This window comes from Dipteris shenzhenensis, chromosome 18, assembly GCF_047967505.1.
Source record: "Dipteris shenzhenensis isolate YYH24624 ecotype China chromosome 18, Dip_SZ_1.0, whole genome shotgun sequence".
Lineage (NCBI taxonomy): Eukaryota > Viridiplantae > Streptophyta > Polypodiopsida > Gleicheniales > Dipteridaceae > Dipteris > Dipteris shenzhenensis.
The window spans coordinates 30,533,766-30,553,810 of record NC_141613.1 but is presented as its reverse complement, the minus strand read 5'-3'; the positions used below and the strand labels follow the sequence as shown (position 1 = coordinate 30,553,810).

The 20,045-nt window shown below is 40.9% G+C and overlaps 1 protein-coding gene across 1 annotated transcript; it reads left to right on the top strand.

The window, feature by feature from the left end:
• The first annotated feature begins 16,483 nt into the window (after positions 1 to 16,483).
• LOC147891096 (MA3 DOMAIN-CONTAINING TRANSLATION REGULATORY FACTOR 1-like) lies at positions 16,484 to 19,779 on the top strand. The gene is made up of 3 exons (XM_087389285.1): positions 16,484 to 17,000; positions 17,193 to 17,287; positions 17,765 to 19,779. The coding sequence occupies exons 1-3, from the start codon at positions 16,784 to 16,786 to the stop codon at positions 19,601 to 19,603; spliced, it is 2,151 nt and encodes a 716-aa protein (XP_087245411.1). The 5' UTR covers positions 16,484 to 16,783; the 3' UTR covers positions 19,604 to 19,779.
• The last annotated feature ends 266 nt before the right edge of the window (positions 19,780 to 20,045 follow it).

Here is a 20,045-nt window from a genome sequence, read left to right as displayed (position 1 = left end):
TTGGGTATCAGTGCACAGATATCAACGGATGGACAGATTACATGTCATCACAAAGATTTAAGCTTTATCACTAGAGGGCAAATCAATGGATGGACAGATTACATGTTATCACGAAGATTGAAGCTTTATCACTAGAGGGCATTTTATTTCATTGCAAAGCTTTATTGGCTAATTTTCTTACATTTGTACAAATATCTAAGCCTTGTAAAGCTTTCTAGGCTATTTCCCACATTTATTGCTATAAAATACTTTGTAAAGCCCTCTCCGCTATTGGTCACATTTATTGCCATATGAAGCCTTGTAAAGCCTTTTGGGCTATTTCCCACATTTATTGTATCAAGCGTTGTATATTGTACTTTACTTGTATGTATCTAAATTCTTCATTATCTTTTCTTGTAGGATTATGGAGCAATCAACTAATGTGGGGGCTATCCTAAATGACTCTGAGATTAGAGCATGGGTCTCTGATGTCACTTTGAATTTGAAAGGAAAGGAATATAGCCCCAACGGCTTTGGTAGGTGGACTCGATATCACATGGGCAGAAGAGCTTGGTTTCTTCATCAAAAGGAAAAGAGACTCTTTCTACTTATGTCAAAAAGGGAGTTCAATGATGTTGACGATCCATGGGATGCTACATTCTTCAAAAAAGATATGACTTCAAGCCTTGTAGTAGGCATAATGATAGAGCCAAAAGAGACTTTTATGGATATTTTCACAAAGAGTTCAAATCCTAAAGTTGGTGGTCTTCATTTTGTTGTGTCAAGGAGAGACTCAAAGACCTTTGTGATGCCTCCTCCTCAACCATCAAAGTTTCCAGAGCTGCAAAGTGCATTGGAGGCTCTTACATATACTTGGGAGCAATTTCCTAGTGTGGTGGCAAAAAGGATGCATGCAAAGATTATGTTTGAGTACTTTCAGGATGCACAATACGCTCCTCAAATTCAAGGATCTTCACATGAAGGAGATCAAGAACAGACTTTGATGCAGGGGCAAGAAGAACATGCACACTGTCACAAATGTGTAGAACATGAGCGCAAACTTCTAGAGCAAGAAATGGTAGATGTCACTAAGGATGATGAAACACAAGCCTTGAGTGCACAGGAATTTAAAAAAATTGAAGAAGATGAAGGTCGATCCACTGCAGTTATGCTAGAAGCTCTTGCTAGCAAACCACGACATGAAATGCAAAAGGCTAGTACTGCAAGAGCCACGGTTCCAAGCAGTAAAAAAAGGCATCGTCCCACTGTAGAGAAAGATCATGTGGATGAAAAATTATTAAAAGAAGAGAAAGATGAAGAAGACTCAGAACTCGAGGCTGAAGATGATCAGGATGAACTCACATCAATCAAAAATCTCAATCTGCATCTTAATGAAGCAGTAACAGATGATGATGTGGGATATATCTGGGGTCAAAGGATGTGGTTTGTGAATGCCAAAGATGTGGAAGCTGCAGCTGTCTTTACTAATAGCCGAAACCTTGATTTGCACTGCAAATATATGAGGCTTTGAGAGATGGAAAGAAACCTGTGGCAAGCAACGTGGTCCTACGTCCAATAATGTTTTGTCCAATCAAAAATAGTTTTTTGGATCAAATTACATTTACAGGGCCTACACATTTCGAGGAAACCTTCAGTTGATTCTTTAAAGACACTCTTAAAAATATTCCACATGAACAAAGCCAAGAGGCACAAGGTGAGAATATGTTAAAGGAAGCAAAGAAGGAATTCCTCCTTCATTGCAGATTCCAGCCCATTGATGGTCAACATTGGGCTTATGCTTGTAATCAGATCGCCAAAGAAGCAAAGGAGGTCAAAAGACTCACTTTAGAACAATTTGCAAAGATAACTTCATTCCATTGTTATCCTGCAACAATATGTATATTCAAGCATGAGATCAAGTATTTGATTGAGTACGAAAGACTTAATCATTATGTCCATGGAAAGAGTAAGATATCCTCAACATCAGAGGTCTTACAGAAGGCAAGGGTTGTATGGACAACATTTGGTTCTCCAAATCCTGATTTGAAGAGAAAGGTCACAAAAGCAAACGCCGACACACTCACAAACTTCTATACTTCTTTGAATGCAGTTATGCCTAGGGGAACTCAAGAGCGAGAAGAAAATATGACAAGCCTCAAGGTGGTGAGAGAAAGATATGCCGACTACACTTCTATCATATTTCATCCTGTTGAAGTGTTCAATGAGATGCTTGAAGCGTGCATTGCATGTGAGCGTGGAGAGTTGATCTATGAAGCTCCTTTGTTTGTCTCCGAAAAGTCAAAGGTAATGGATAAGAAGGAGTTGACGGCAAGGACGTGGAGGTCTATAAAGTACTTACCTGACAAGTATGCATCCATGGCAGCACAAAAACTTTTAAAGAAAGAATGGTTTTTTGGAAAGAAAGACAAAGACCACTGCATGGAAGAATGCATCAATGTACAAGTGAGATGTGATGCAGTGCATAGTGCCATTAAGTATTCGTTGTCAGAGAAACAAATCCCACTTACTCATTGTAACATTGACTATAATGTGGTCAAGCATATAGCTTCTTTGTCAACACCCAAGGTAAAGCTATGGGCAAACAGGTGGATTAAAAAGGATGAAGATGGGTCAGAAATAGTAACCTCTTACATGAGAAAAGAAATTCCACAATAGGTGGTTGCATATGTGGAAAGATTAATCAGCAAGATAAGGATGCTGACAGATATGCACCAAAGCTTTCAATTCAATGTAGAGGTTACATCAGAGTCTAGAAAGCTTGTGAACTTCAAGGGAGTTTCAGAAGATGACTTCATCAAGAATGAGTCAGCATGGGACAAGCCACAACTATTCTTCGTCAATGAAGTTTCCAGCGATGATATCCATAACTTCATTGATAGAATAGTATATACCACCATTAGCAAAGTGGCAATTTGCAACATTGTCATTTTTGTTGATAAAAAAGACAAAGAAGCCATGCAGGTTACTCTAGAGCGAGCATATTCATCAGATTTGAAGATCTATAGTGATGTTTATGTAGCAAAGAGAGGCAAGAGAGAATGTGGCATAACGATTCAATCTCTTGAATCATTCTTCTTGTGTATGCGGAGTCCCAACCCTGATCACTCCTTACAAAAGAACATAAGAGGGAATTCAAATAATTTGAGATTGATGCTAGAAGAGCAAGATATTCCCAGGTCCATACATTATAAAAAAAACAACTATGGAAGTCCTGCAAAAAGTGGGAGTCTCTTGCTTACCATGGTGGAGAATTTGCTACCGGCAGGTTGGGAGGTCACCTTGTGCAGGATGGGATATTTATTTGAGGATCTCCTCAGAAAAGGCAACTCCACAAATATTATTGAAAACAAGCATTTCATGGCCTATTTTCAGCTTCAAGTAGATCTAACCACAGGCTATGAAAAAGTGGTAGAGCACAAGGAGACTGATGACATGGATGATGACCTTGAAGATCATAATGTCCCAGTTGATGATGATGAAAAGATGGACTTACATGACCTGTTCAGAGAGAGGTTGGTGGATGAAGAGAGAGATGATGATGCCTTCTTTGATAATTATGGCTCATAGGGTTATGTAAAAAGGCCACTACGAGAATACTTATCGATATGAACTCTCTATTTCTCAACTAAATATAATTTTTTAGAAAAGATTTAAATTTAAAGATAATGAATCTAATCTCTCATATTTGTTTATAGGCAATAGAGGGAGAAGAAATTGATGAAGTCAATATGGAGGCACTCCCTTCTACTTCAGCAATACAACCACCTCTAAATTTGATTGAAGAATCCCATGAGCACAAGAGCTTTAAAGACACCATGGAAAAGCAGAATGACTGCAAACATAGAATACAAGCTATGATAGAGGCCCATTTTGCAAATTTAGCTGCATTGGATAAAATGGAAAGCTCATTTGAAGTTAGGATCATTTTGAAATGAGAACCTCAGTATTTGAGCTTTGGTAGAGAGGAGGTTTCAATCCTCTCCAATCCTTTAAAAGAGGTTAATGACAATGTTATCCTGGCCATTCTCAGGTAACGTTTGTTTATTTGTTGCTACTTCAATGAGCTAACATTTGTTTATTTGTTTACAGTGTAGTTATATCTTAGTTTCCTAGTGCAGAATGCAAATCAATTCTATGAGCTAACATTTGTTTATTTCTTGGTGCAGTGTAGTTATTTCTCAGCTTCCTAGTGTAGTGTAGAATCGTGTCTACATGCTCGATACTCTCCTTTCTTCTATTCTTAGCTCTCCTCAAAAGACTATAGAAGATGTTTGAAGCCCTTTGAATTTAGATGGGTGCGAGTCATCTTTATGCCTTATCATGAGGAGCAAGTATCAACTCCAACCTTATTTTTACTATTTCTTTGGCAAGTTTGTGTAAAACAATAATCATTTTTAATATGGTCATGTAGCTCACATTGGATCTGATCACTTGGGACCTTGAAGTCAACCATTTGTGGTTTGTGAATTCAATGGAAGGCTATCATGCCGACTCCCCAAGGTAATTATTCTCTTAATATTTTTGTTACTTTCTTATTTTGTATCTTATGATCATGACATATTAATATATTTAATATGTCATGATGGACAGTGCTGCATATCGGCTAGTATCTGCTGTTAGAATAACCACGAAGCAACAAGACCATGTAGAATTCAAACGATGTCTACTAGTGGAGCAAAAAGATGGGCACAGCTGTGGGTGGAGAGTTGCCTATAACTGCATGTTGTTTCTTAGAGAGATTTTTGATTTGGAGTTACTAGTCAAAATGGAATCATATATAGAAGCCGATCTACTAGTGTTTCGGGCTGAGAGTATTCAGCGTCTAATTGCTACCATTGGAAAACAACCTGAAAATATGACTACATTGCAACATGTATAAAACCTTATCTTTATACTTGTATGCTTGTTCAAGCCTTTAATTGGGATGTGTAAATCTCATAACTTTTTTATATTTTCCTCCAAGAGGAGAAGAGACTGAGTCTAATGAAAGCATGCTATCTTTATACTTCTATGATTATTTAAACCTTTATTTTTATTTGGGATGTGTAAATCTCATAACTTTTTAAATTTTTCCTCCAAGAGGAGGAGAGACACTTTAATGAAAGCATGTATGAAACCTTACTTTTTAAATTTTTTCTCCAAGAGGAGGAGAGACTCACTCGAATGAAAGCATGTATGAAACCTTATCTGTATAATGAAAGCATGTATGAAACCTTACTTTTTAAATTTTTGCTCCAAGAGGAGGAGAGACTCACTCGAATGAAAGCATGTATGAAACCTTATATGTATACTTCTATGTAGTCTAATGAAAAAACCATTATTAATGTTGGGGAACAACCTAAAAATATGACTACATTGCAGCATGTATGAAATCTTATCTTTATATTTCTATGCTTGTTTAAGCCTTTATTTGGGATGTGTACATCTCATAACTTTTTTATATTTTTATAGCAGAAGAAGGATGTATAAGACATAGCAAGTGAAGAAGAATACGATGTAGACTACTCTCTCAATAAGATGAGTCATGAAAATATGACTCTATTGCAGCAGATTGGAAGTTCATTCACCGCTATGTTGTTAATTCGACAACAACCTCATTTTTTTGAATTTGGTGAAGAAGAGATTTTAATCCTCTTGAATCCTAAGAAAGAGGTTAATGTCAAAGTCATTGCAACCATCCTCAGGTTTGATGCAGCCTTTTCCTTAGCTTTATACTTTGCTTATTTTGATTAAACCCAAGAAGCTAATACTTTTTTTTTAAATATAGTAATGTTATAGCTAATTTTCCTCAAAATATACAAAGAGTTTCATATATGCTCGATCCTCATATTTCAGAAGTGCTTAGCAACACAAAAGAAACCATAGAGGATGTTTGCAAGTGGTTGAAGCACATTCCTATGAATGAGGCATGAGTTATCTTTATAGCATATTATGAGAAGTAAGCATCAAACCCTACTTGTTTTTTCTATTGCATTGCTAGAATTGTCTCAAACACAGTAATTATTCTTTATTGATAATGCAGCTCACATTGGAGTTTGGTGGTCGTGGACATCTTTGCTAAGAAGTGCTTCTTTGCCAACTCAATGACATCCGTCCATGGCACTATGTTAGAGTAAGTATAGACTACACTTGTTGTCACTTCTTGACATGTAGATTGATATGAAATGCACATATTCACTGTTGTTATATGTTTTGATGTGCAGATTGGCTCGAAAGTTGGTAGGTACTATCGACACAGTAATGCGGCAACGTGACTTGGCACAACAAATAAAGTATATAACATGTCAGGTATCACATCAAGAGGATAGCCACATCTACAAAGTCCAACCACGGATACGGGACCTAAAGAACAAAGTCCAACCACGGATTGCTTTTTGGTACTTGGTCAAATTTTTGAGATACAAAATGACACCACACTGTCAACATATATGGACTTGCATCTCTATGCATTTATAACATGTACCATTCGAGCAATCATTAAGGGCAACATTATGGACCCTCCCACAAGTCAAATAGATAATGGCTCAGACGAGTGCGAAATGAATGCCATCAAAGAGTCAAAGGGGATAGAAGACCTCAACTCTACAAACATGGCTTCATTGGAAGAATTGGGAAGCTCTTTTAATGTTAGGGTTATGATTCAACATAGACCTCAGTATCTTGAATTTGGTGGAGAGGAGATTTCAATCCTCTCTAGAGCTTCAAATGAGGTCAATAACAACATTATGATGGCCATTTCAAGTTTGATACAAACTTTTTCTCTGCTTGATAATTCAATATTTTGATTAAATCTAATAAGCTAATATTCATTTATTTGTTGGTGTAGTATAGTTATCTCACGATTTTGTAGAGCCGTACAAAACCGTGTGTATATGTTGGATTCCCTCCTTTCTCCTATACTTAGCGATAGCAGAAAGACGATAGCCGATGTTTGTAAATGGTTACAGCCTTTATATTTACATGGCGTGGGAGTCCTATTTATGGCATATCACGAGATGTAAGTATCATGGCAACCTTTATTTTCATCTTATACTGGCAACATTGTGTTAAATAATAATGGTTCTTAATTATTCGTGTAGGGAACATTGGAGTCTGGTGGTTTGGGACCTTGAAGACAACTATTGTTGGTTTGTCAACTCGATTGTAGGCTTTCATGGCTCAGTGCAAACGTAAGTATTCTATTAATTTGTTGTTACTTCTATATTATCTACCTTATGTAATAGACACACTAAGTTTTTTTAATATGTCATGATGAGCAAGTCGGTTGAGAAGTTGGTATTTGCTATCAGAGAAACAGGACAGTACAAAGACTCGCTAGACTTCCAAAAGCGTTTAATAGTAGAGCAGGAAGATGGGCATAGTTAAGAGTGGAGAGTTGCCTATAACTGCATGTTGATTTTCAAAGAAATTTTCTCACTTAAGCCACAGGTCTCATCGGAAGACTCTTTGGAGCTCAAATATTCAGAGGAGAATATACAATTGTTTAGGGCTGATATCATTCGAGACCTAATTGCTGCCATTAGAATACAACATGCAACTAAAGCAATATCAGAGCTTGCATTTAAGGAAGAGGAGACTGAGTCTACTATGAAAGCACTGCACACTACAGAATAAGTAGAGACTCAGTGTACACCTATAGCACCACAGCCTCCACTGGAAGCATCAAAAGAGTTGCCACAGCCTCCGCTTGCATTTAAGGAAGAGGATACTGAGTCTACTCCGAAAGCACTACATACTACAGAAGAAGTAGAGACTGAGTGTACATCTAGAGCACCATAGCCTCCATTGGAAGCATCAGAAGAGTTGCCACAGTCTCCACTGGAAGCATTAGAAGAGTTGTGATGCATGTATGATGTTGTGTTTGTATATATGCATGAGGAGCATATTCTCATGATGTTGTTTATTCCATGAATATTATGGTTGACATTTATTTGTTGCAATGTATGAATCATGATGTAGTTTTTGTTGATTATACACCAATTTGTGACTTATTACTTAAGTGGCATTTAGTCATGATATTTATATAATTATTTCATGCACACAATTTTATGATATGAATGTGTGATGATGTGATTATTTGGAAATATAACCTTGTGTGATGAGAATTTTACGGATTCAAAATCTGGAGACCCAACTCACGAATGAGAAATTGTCTGAGTCTGAAGCGGCAGAGAAGTTCATCACCAGGGTGAAGAATCTGTGTGATTAGATGACTGCGATTGGCATCACCATCACCAGCGAGAATTTAGCACGAAGGTGCATATGGATTCTCCCACCAAAGTATGACGGTCTTGTTACGACACTGAATACATAGAACAGAAATCCACCGCTCAACTTTGAGGATTTCAGTGCGATGCTTATGGAGGAGGAGATGCATCAAAAGATGAGGACTGGAGAAGATTCAGCTTTTTGGACCGGATCAAAGAAAGGTAAGGGTAAGGACTATGGTAACCCATATTCTTCTGATGATAAAAAGAGAAAGAAGAAGATCAAGTGCTTCTATTGCAACAAGGCAGGGCACAAGCAGAATGAGTGCCAAAAGAAGATTGCAGATGAGAAGAATGGAGTAAAGAAAGAGTCTAGCAACAGCGCGTAGGCAATACCAATAGAACTATTCGTAGCAATTGAGGAGATTTGCACGGAGGCACTTCATGTACCTGCGGATGAACCTTGGATCATCGACAGTGGTGCATAGTGCCACATGACTAGTCGGAAGGATTAGTATACCTCTCTATAGCCAGTAGGGAATGACATCCTGGTAGCAGTCGACAATGATGCAAAATGTCCAGCAAAAGGAAAAGGTACGATTGCTCTCAAGTTAGATGGAGTTGTAAAACAGTTGTCCGATGGTCTTTATGTGCCAGATATCAAGAGGAACTTGTTGTCCATTTTTGCAATCACGGATCGGGACCTCAAAGTTCAATTCGATAAGAATGGTGCACAGATCCTGGATCTTCAAGGGAAGGTCGTTGGTAAAGGTACAAGGCGCAACAACATTTACGAACTCTCAGCTTTCAGTGCTCGAGTAGATGTGAAGAACACTAAGCTGTGGCATGAGAGGTTTGGTCATCTAAACCTTAGTTCTTTGAAGGAGATGCATAAAAGTGAAATGATTGCAGACCTATCGGAAATTTCAGATCTGCCCGATGTATGTGAAGCTTGCATGATGGGCAAGCAGCATCGGCATCCCTTTCCTAAAGAGGCCAGTAAGGCAAAGGCTCCTCTAGAGCTTGTTCACATAGACCTCTGCAGAAAGATGGAGACGGAAGCTTTGGGTGGTTCCTACTACTTCATGACGATGATCGATGACTATAGTAGAAGGATATGGATATACTTCCTAAAGACTAAAGACGAGGCTTTCAGTAGGTTCAAGGAATGGCATGTAATGGTCGAGAAAGAATTAGGGAGGAAGGTGAAGAAATTGAGATCAGATAGAGGTGGAGAGTTCACATCAACTGAATTCGAGAGTTATTGCAAAATCATGGGATCAAGAGGCAAAAACCCCCGCCACATACATCATAGCAAAATGGAGTAGCAGAACGCAAGATGCACGTCATCTGCGAAATGGGCCGGAGTATGATGAAAGGGAAAGATTTGCCAAAGACTTTTTGGGCTGAAGCATGTAACACTGCAGTTTACATTCTAAATCGTAGCTACACGAGGCTGTGAATGGGATGACTCCACTGGATGACTCCACTGTAGGCCTTTTCTGGTAAGAAACCTTCAGCTACACATTTCAGAGTTTTTGGATGTGACTGTTTTGTGCATGTCCCTGATGCTACTAGGACAAAATGGGAACCGAAGAGTCAGAAGTGTATTTTCTTGGGCTACAGGGAAGAGGCGAAGGGTTACCATCTCTATAACCCTGTTACCAAGAAGGTAATTGTAAGTCGCGATGTGGTCTTCTCAGAACAGCCGCATCAATTGCAGGAGGATGCTTCCTACCCAGACAACCAGGACCAAGATATCCATCCAGTAGCGCCACCAACAATAGACCGAACTCCCCCAACGGTGCTTGGGAGGATTCAAGACAAAGAAGAGGAAGAAGAGCCTGTAGAACCATAATGGCAACGGCCATTCCCGAAGTGGGAAAAGCAGCTTTTAGACGATAGAGAACCTCCAGCCATTGAGGAGAAACCATCTGAACACCACCGGTCCAAGAGATTAGAGGAGCAAAGAAGGGTGCAGGAACACGTGGTCAATTACGCTTTGATGACAGAGGTGATTCGTGCTGATGAACCCAAGTGTCTTGAAGAGGCACAGGGCGATGATAGGTGCATGGAGGCTATGCAGTCGGAGTATGGCTCCATAATGAAGAACAACACTTGGGACCTTGTGGATCGACCACCAAAACGCAAGGTAATCAGAACCAAGTGGGTGCACAAGACCAAGTACAAGTCCGATGGCATGTTGGATAAGTACAAGGCTTGGCTCATGGCAAAAGGATTTGCACAGGTACATGGTTTTGATTATCAAGATACTTTTGCTCCCACAGCTCGACTAACTACAATTTATAGTGTTTTGGCTTTAGCTGCCCAAGGAAGTTGGCCCGTGTTTCAGATGGATGTGAAATCTGCCTTTTTGAATGGAGATCTCAAGGAGGAGGTATACGTGGAACAACCACCAGGTTTTGAGATCCCCGATTCAGAAGGTAAAGTTTGCAAACTGAAGAAGGCACTTTACGGGCTGAAACAGGCCCCACGAGCGTGGTACCAGCGAATTGATGCCTACTTTCTGCAAAACGGGTTCAGGATGAGCCCATCTGATGCAAACTTGTATATCTTCAGAGGAGGCAAGTGTATGATCGTGGTCCTTTATGTGGACGACCTTGTCATAATAGGGAACCATGAAGAGAAGATCTCGCAGAGGAACCATTTGCTAGGAAGAGAGTTTGAAATGACAGGATCTCGGACTGATGCATTTCTATTTGGGGATTGAAGTTTGGCAAGAGCCAAAACAGATCTTCATTTCACAACTGAAGTATGCTGGAGAGATACTGAAGGCATTTGGCATGGCTGAGTGCAAGACAGTTGGTACCCCTATGGAGGTTGACACAAAGCTCTCAAACGAGGATTCATCACCACTGGTGGACGAAGCAAAGTACAGAAGGCTTGTGGGCAGCTTGATTTACCTGCGCAACACACGACCAAACATCAGTTTTGCGACTGGTGTACTAAGCAGGTTTTTCAATAAGCCCCGGGAGAACCATTGGAGGGCAGGGATGCGGGTGCTGAAATACATCATATGGCATCACCTATACCAAGGGCAACATCTTGACCGAATTCTGTGACTCAGATTGGGCAGGAGACATGGATAACAGGAGATCAGCGATAGGTTATTGTTTCTCACTTGGATCTGGAGTTTTGTCATGGGTCAGCAAGAAGCAACCCACAGTTGCTCTTTCTTCTACCGAGGCCGAGTACAAATCTGCATGCTTTGCTTCCTGTGAGGCAGTGTGGTTGAGGAGGATTTTGGGGGACATGGGTGTAGTGCAAAACAAGCCTACACAGATATCATGTGACAATCAGAGTTGCATGGCGATTGCAAAGAACTCGATGTTCCACACTCACACAAAACACATTGAGATTCAATATCACTGTGTACGCGAGCTCATCATGGATGGAGAGGTCAATTTGGTGTACTATCTGACTACAGAGAATGCTGCGGACATCTTCACGAAGGCTCTTGGAAGAGACTTGCTGGAGAGGCATCTTCATCAACTTGGCATTGGGCCGAAAAAGTAAGTTCACTTGCGGGTGGACATTGAGGGGGGGTGTTAGATATCAATGCTCCACTCTCGTGTAACTACGCAAGAACCAACTAACTCTACTTGTAAGCCCCCCCATATGAGGAGAAGGCATTTGAGTAGCTCGGTTATCCAGTAGGTCCTGGTTTGGACACCAGATGGGGGCCATGTGTGGCCTGATGATTGGACGGCTTCAGATAGAGTTGGTACACTGCCAACTAGGCTACATGCAAGTGTGCGAAGGCATCCCATGACTGACCGCATTGAGGGTAGATGGAGAATTTCCCGGGGCAACCCACTCTTGGGTTGCAGGGCCCCTTTGGAGTCCCAGATGATCCCGGATGGCTGTGGGCCAAACGGTGACCGTAGGTCAGTTGCTCTATTTTCCTCAGATCCTATACCTTCAAATGCACTAGAGTTAAAGCTTTGTGGGGTAAAAGTTGTAAGAGCCTTTCTTCTCCAAACTATCCACTAGAACATTCTCTGAGTCAACCTAGCCAAGTTGAGATGCCACCCTTTTCTTACATGGCATGTCTTGGCTTTAACTTGTGCACTGCATCCAATCAATGTCTTTGGAATCTTTCGGGATAATGTTATGTATTGTGTCGCCTTTGGCAATTGCCCTACTTGTCTCAATTGAAATGCATATATCAAAATATCTAACCCCATTGCTCAGTCAATGATATCATCTACCAAGCTCTACCTTGCTTGCTTTATGCAACCTAAAACGATTGCAAACATGGATATCTTCCGATGATTTTTTGAAAATGCCAAGAGGGAAAAGCATGCGCCCACATGCTAGGTCAATGATATCAACACATCTGTAACACAACAAGAGAGTAATCCATCATTCCAGTCTCCACCTTCATCTTCAACTTTGAACCTCCCATCAAGGAATGTTTTGCTACGAGCAATATATCCATTGGCTGATTGAGAAAAATAAAGCCGGGCATCCTATAGTTGCACTCTATAGGGATGACTTCATCACTTTGTTATCAGTCTTTGTTTGAAAAACTATACCACCTAATCTTGCTTTTCATCCTTTCATCACAATCATGAGTTCAAGTAGCGGTAGGATCCTTGATGGTCTATGTCAAGGAAATTTTACCTTGATGGATACATACATAGACTAGATGCATTGTAAGTTTTGTTCACTTTGTGCTCAGTGATGAAAGGTGCCAAGGATGGAGAGCAAGAATTTATCTTCGTCTTCTTCCCTATCCTCTATGACAATGAGACGACGACCCCTCTAGGTGTAAATTATTGGATGGGATTTTAAAAAATAGACTATTGATGGCTTTGACTGAAGAACTATCCATATAAGAGTGAAAATTAAAGAGACCGGAACGTTTTTAAGTGATCTTATTGAGTGTAGTACACTATCACTGAATTGTGAGGAGTTTATTCAAATCAATGATGCCCTCCAAGTTGGTGGCCCTTGCATTGACAACATTGTAGAGCCTAGAATAGATATGTATGGAGGGCAATCAACATTGCACATGTCAAGCATCATAATCAACATTGTAGAGCTTGGAATAGGTATGCATGGGGTGTAATCAATGTCGCACATGTCAAGAATGGTTTTCATGTAGTCAATGACTACCATCTCATCTAGTTTTTCACATCATTGAGCTAGTTTTCCATCACTTGTAGTTGTTTTCTTGGAATTTTCAATGTTTTTATTTTGGTATGGAACTCGTATATTCAACTTGGTGTTGTATAGTGGCTACTTGTTGTTGGAGCTTTGATTTCATTTTCTACCTCTGTTTTTTTTTTTTTGATGATAGATCTTCCACATGCTTTGACAACTCAAGATTGTCTTCCTTATCCTTGCTAAGAGCCTTGCTCATTTTGCTAATGTGGTGTTTTGATTTTGTATTGTTGTTCCAAGTGTCTCATCCACCTATTTATATTATTTGAGTTAACTCTAAGTAGTTGATGCCAGACTCTAAGTGGAAGTAACGGAGATGGTTGCATCAGTAGCTATTTGGTTTGTCCCCTGGTCCTATCCATTCTTCGTTGGTGTAATGACCTTCCAAAAGCTCTAAGTGTCACGTCTTTGCTTGTATTTTTTGGTATTTTTCTTTCCTCCAACTTGTCCTAGAATGAGTAAACTAGTTTTCTGGTATGTCTCATGAACTGACTCCTCCTCCTCCTCATATGCCCTATGCTTTTTGCCATGTATCTTGAGAAGAGAAATCCTTATTTTGAGTAATGCTCCTAGGCTCTCTAGACATCACTGGGGAGTCATTGGGTTAGCATCCACTGGCATAACTTGGATGCAAACTTGATTTCCAAGTTTGGAGGTATAAGGAAGTGAGACTTGATGAGGGCTTATTTTAGCTCTTAAAATGAATTCCCATACTTCTCACTCCATTCAAAGACAATGAGAAGGTCACATATGGGTTTTGCCAAGGTAGAAAATTCTAGAATGAATCTTAAGTTCTAGCCAAATTTCTCACCCAACATTGAGAATGTGGTACATGGGTTTGCATGGTTGGAAATTTTTAGAATGAATCTTCAGTGATAGCCCCCAGAAACATGTACTCCTTTGTAGTTCTTTGGGGGTGGCAGATTACCCTAATTTTTGATTGATTAGTTGATAACCCATAATAGGATACAATGTGTCCAAGTGCCACACTAGGAGTTACCATATACTAGCATTTCAAAGTCGGATAGCTAGCTATTGCGACTGGGACTTGCTATTGATTAATGGCTACTTACTATCGATTGACCCTGGTTACTGGGAAGTGGGTTTTGAGAAGGCAGCCCCTAGCACATTCTAAAGACCTTACTCTTTGTGTACATATAATTGCCTAATCCTAGAATCAGCTGTCCAATGTTTAAAGATTGATTCCTGAGTTGAGGTCTGCATTGATCAAAGATTTCTCTTAGACACTTGAGGTGTTTCCCAAGAGGAATGCACATAGAATCCATCTATTAAGGTCTCTATTTTTTTTTGAGTTGGTTAATGAAAGTAGTGCACATCACCCTTTGGACGCCATTGCAAATTCCATCTTCATTGTAGTACCTTGAGAATTCATCTAAGAAGCTGTAGACTTCATTTGAACAACTTATTCTAGCATATGCTCTACGAAGGAAAAAGGATAATGGTCTATAGGTGCAGCTACATTTACTATCTTTAGATTGACATAGACTCTAATCTTGCCATTCTTCTTGAGAATAGTTAGTAATTGTGACACTCAAGGTGTCTTTAATTCCATAGATGAAATTTGTGTCACTCAACATTTGTAGCTTTTGCTTTACCAGGCTAGCATTCTTTGGGTTCATGGTATGTTTTCTTTATCTACCTGGACCTACATTCTTCCATCGTATAGTGTGCAATGGCAAGTCATGTCCTTTGTAAGAACAAATAAAGAAATCTCAATGTTTCGTTAGAAGTTATTTCAAGGGCGTCAATTTTACATCATAAAAGTGTTATGCCGCATAAATTATCTTGGATGATTCTCCTATTAAAGCTAGATTTATCACAACAAGGCCATCATAGGCTCCATACTCTCCTTCCTCTAGTCTCCTCTTAGCTTGTGGTATTGCTCTTGTAGTAGTGCTATTTCGACATCCTTGTCTTATACTTGGTGGAATGGTCCAAGGTGTCATGCGCCCACTTGCGTTGCCTGATACCCTCGGGAGGATCACAAGAAAGTGGCATGTGGTATTGGGGGAAGAGTGCCAATAGTGACGCAAGACTAATTTGGGGTTCAAGCATTCGCCCAATTGCGCTGCTTGATTTCCTCGGGAGGATCGCGTGTTGCCTATAGGCGGCGAAGGCCATGGGCAATTGGCCCCTCTTAGTTGGCCGTTAGTGTATTTTTTTCAAGGTAGCTCCTTACAACAGTGTCAACCATTTGGAGATATCCCATTTATATTTTAGAGGACGTATCTTGATGTTTTTCACTATTTTCGATATGCTTGTGCCTAGTATAATGCAATCTAGTTTAGTTATTGGTGGTGATTACTTACCCAAAATGATTATTAAATCGCATTTGTTTTCAAACATTTGGCAATTTGTTTTTATTTTGAAGCCATAATTTTGCCCAAAAATCCTTTGGGGGGTGCCATAATTTTGCCCAAAAAAAAAAGACATTTGGCATGTGAAAATATGAAGAAGACTAAGGGTAAATACATGTTGAGGGTGCTCGCTAAGTTGAGCTGATGTGGCAAACATGTCCATTATGTGGCTTGGCCGCCCATTGGGGACAAGTCCAATGTGTAAGAGGATGTTTTCGCTTAGCTCCTGCTCACCGCTCCGCAATCTCAGGTGCTAGAATTGAGCACCCGGCTCAATGAAATTACTTTGTTAGCGCTGCTGCTAGGGTAGGCTATAGCAATGAAGAAGCTGCCTTTTGAGGTGCCCGTCTGAAGCTCACTTGCTAACTTTGATTTTTAATTAAATCGAGGGCAGTGCTTCCGACAGCTTCCTCATCGTCTCGACACATCAGTGGGCTACCTGCTCATCCCACTCTAGGTGGTCAAACTGACGATAGAGAGGTCTACACGGGTCCTAATCAATGACGATGGGGTTTACCAAGAAGGCATGGGAATAGCTCATCGGTGTGGGAATAGCTCATTGTGTTGCCGGGGGGGATGAATGCAAGCCAAATTTAGTGAGGAGGGGGCTGGGTGGAGCGGAGCTTTAGGGGATGGCGTGGAAGGTAGCGGAGACGGGAGGGGAGTGGGGGCTTGGCTTGACGGCGGCGACAAGGGTCGTTTGTTTGGTTTGGAATGGGATCGTGAGACGTACGTGGTGAAAGTGAGGTTTTAGGGTCCCCTCGCTGATTCAGCAGCTCACCAGGGGATAAGAAGGAACACTCGTACCTCGCAAGAAACCAAACCCCCCCGCCTAAAACCGCTGCCATCCTCTTTTTTGCCCTCATCCCCTTGATTTGCTTGCCCCTCATTCCAACCTCCAGCTTCCTTTTCTCCCCCGTAGCCGCCCTCCAATATCAGCGTTTTGGGTTCCCCCACAGACGACCTGTGGAGGGCTTTCGTGGGTGCCTTTTATCTGGGCTCTGCTCTATGGCCTCCCCTGATGGCTTCCTCACCGAGCAGCAGCGTGAGCTACTGAGATCTATGTCCTTTGGTAGTAACTCTGGATCAGAAGTGCCATCCCCCCGGTCTACATCTGAATTGATCAAGCATGCAAGTGCCGTCTCCGGCAAAGCTGCTGCCCCTGGAACTCTCAACAAGCACGACAGACGCTCACACTCTGGCAAACTCGGTCGACCCAAGAAAGGTTCATCATGCTACGCTGCTTCTAACTCTTTTGAATTTCTGCACTGATTGCTTGGAATTTCTCTCTGTTTGTGCATCGTGGTCCTTGTCCAAGTTTCTTTCAGATATGCTGTTTTATAGCGAATGTCAAGGTACAGTCTAGTGGAAGGAGTTTTGGTACAGTGCCAGATCTTGTTTTCCGTTCTTTTTGCAGGCGGTGCAGGAGGCAGAGGCACTTGGGGTTCCTTGTTGGATTCCGATGGGCAGGTCCGTATTGATCGCAACGACCCCAACTACGACAGTGACGAGGTAACAGAGCACTTCAGTGTTATTACTATTGTTTTTGCCTGTTTCTTGTAACACGAGCATTAGGTTTTCTTTGAGCTGTTAGCCTGTTCCTGTTGGCATGAATATATCTTTCTTAATTTAAACCCCAGTCAATCTATTGAACTGCATTTATGATGCGTAATAGCAAAGATCGAAATCCAGGTGAAATTTTGTTTAAAGTGCAAGTGAGGTGGTCAGAGTAAGATTAGTGTAAAATTTTCCCAGGCAAAATAGTTTCTGTTTGGCAATTCATTTAGAATGGCTAGCCTAATCTGAAGCTGTAATGCAAATGACCAGATCTATTCGATTTGATAATTATAGATAACTAGCCTAACTGAAGCTGTAATGCAGATGCTATGGTTGTTTCCTTGTTGAAGAATGCGTTTCTGTTTTTTTGTACAAACTTCACTGGTTCTTTATGTAGTTCTGAGCCTCTCTGTCGACTATTTTTGTGCACAGGAGCCTTATAAGCTGGTCAGCGCTCCAGTTGCACAGTCACTTGAGGAATATAAGAATAAGGTAGTGCAAATTGTGGAGGAATATTTCACCACAGACAATGTTGCAGAAACTGCAGCTGACCTGCTAGATCTTGGGTCTCCAATGTATCATCACCATTTTGTCAAGAAACTTATTTCCATGTCCCTGGATAGACATGACCGTGAAAAGGAAATGGCTGCTGTGTTGCTTTCCGCACTCTATGCAGATGTCATTCAACCGGACCAGGTAGCTAAAGGGTTTGCAAGGCTTGTGGAGTCAGCTGATGATCTGACAATAGATATTCCTGATGCAGTGGATGTATTGGCACTCTTTGTAGCTCGAGCAGTCGTTGATGATATTCTTCCACCAGCTTTTCTTAAAAAAATTGTACAGACATTACCTGAAGGAGCAAAGGGTCATGAGGTAATTCAAAAAGCAGAGAAAAGTTATTTGTCACCACCTTTGCATGCAGAAATTGTGGAGCGAAGATGGGGTGGTAGTACCCATAGTACGGTAGAAGAAGTTAAAAAGAAGATAAATGATTTGCTCAAGGAGTATGTTGAGAGCGGAGATAAGGCAGAAGCATCCAGGTGCATTAGACAGCTGAATGTTCCGTTTTTTCATCATGAGGTTGTGAAAAGGGCATTAACACTCGCCATGGAGAAGAGAAGTTCGGAGGGCTCAATTCTATCTCTGCTAAAGGAAAGTGCCGAAGAGGGCTTAATTACTTCCAGTCAAATGTCAAAAGGTTTTGCTCGGCTCGCAGATGCTATTGATGACTTGTCTCTGGACATACCTCATGCAAAAGACATGTTGTTCTCCTTGGTGGCTAAGGCTATAGAAGGTGGGTTTCTTAGTGCAGCTTCTGCAACAACCCTGGCTGTAGCTGAACGCAACGACACTTCTGAATCAGATGAGGTCACCCTGTTCAAGCAGAAGGCTACAAGCATAATTCAAGAGTACTTTCTGTCTGACGATGTTGGGGAGGTGATCAGAAGCTTGGAAGACTTAGCTGCCGAAGAGTTGAATGCTGTCTTTGTAAAGAAGCTGATAACTTCAGCAATGGACAGGAAAAATCGTGAGAAAGAGATGGCATCTGTTTTACTTTCTTCTCTATATGCTGAGGTCATTGCAGCAGAGGATGTTGCCAAAGCTTTTGTCTTACTGCTAGAAACTGCAGAGGATACAGCTTTGGACATTCCTGATGCTGCAAATGAGCTTGCCTTGTTCTTGGCAAGAGCTGTAGTAGATGACATTCTGGCTCCTCTAGACCTCGAGGAAATCAATGAACAGCTGAAGCCTGCCTCACTCGGAAGAGAAACAGTACATGCTGCAAAAGCATTACTTGCAGCACGGCATGCTGGTGAGCGCATCCTTCGCTGCTGGGGTGGTGGTTCTGGTTGGGCAGTTGAGGATGCCAAGGACAAGATTACCAAGCTCCTTGAGGAGTATGAAGCAGGTGGGGATGTTTCTGAAGCCTGCCATTGTATTCGCGACATTGATATGCCATTCTTCCATCATGAAGTGGTAAAAAAAGCTCTTGTTATGGCCATGGAGAAACAGAATGATAGGTTGCTAAATTTACTACAGGAATGTGCAAATGAAGGCCTGATCACGTTAAACCAAATGTCCAAGGGATTTTTTAGAGTAGCAGATAGTTTAGATGATCTGGCCTTGGACATACCTAATGCAAAAGAAAAGTTTTCTGGTTATCTGGAGAAGGCAAAGAGTGAGGGTTGGCTGATCTCCACTTTCACGGTCAGCTCAAAAGGTCAGCTTCCAGATACAAATGGATATGCTGAGAGTAGATCCCAGAAATAGACGTGTGGCTTTTTATTATAAAAATGTAGTTGATGACAGTTCATGACCACATGCATAGGCAGAGACTGGAAATGATACTTTTGTTCATGACACACTTTTGGATTACCCCATCACTGATTGGGTCTTTTTGTGAATCCAAGCTCTCTGATTGGCTTAACATAGGTGTCATAATTAGATGCAATGATGATGTTTTTATGTTGTGCCCGTTGTTTCTTTTATCTTGTGAGCTCACTCAAGTTGCCTCCACTTATAAATTAATAAGTTTATTGTACTTTATGGAAAAGCAAGAAAAATTTATATTTGTGCGCATCTCAATTAGTCTTTAGAAGGGAATGCAAATTTGTGTGCTGATGCAACTGCGCAATCAAGTGGAGTTATTGATGTTGTTTAAGGTAGATATGCTAATATTCGTTTATTCTTGAGATTAGATCATGGTCTGGCA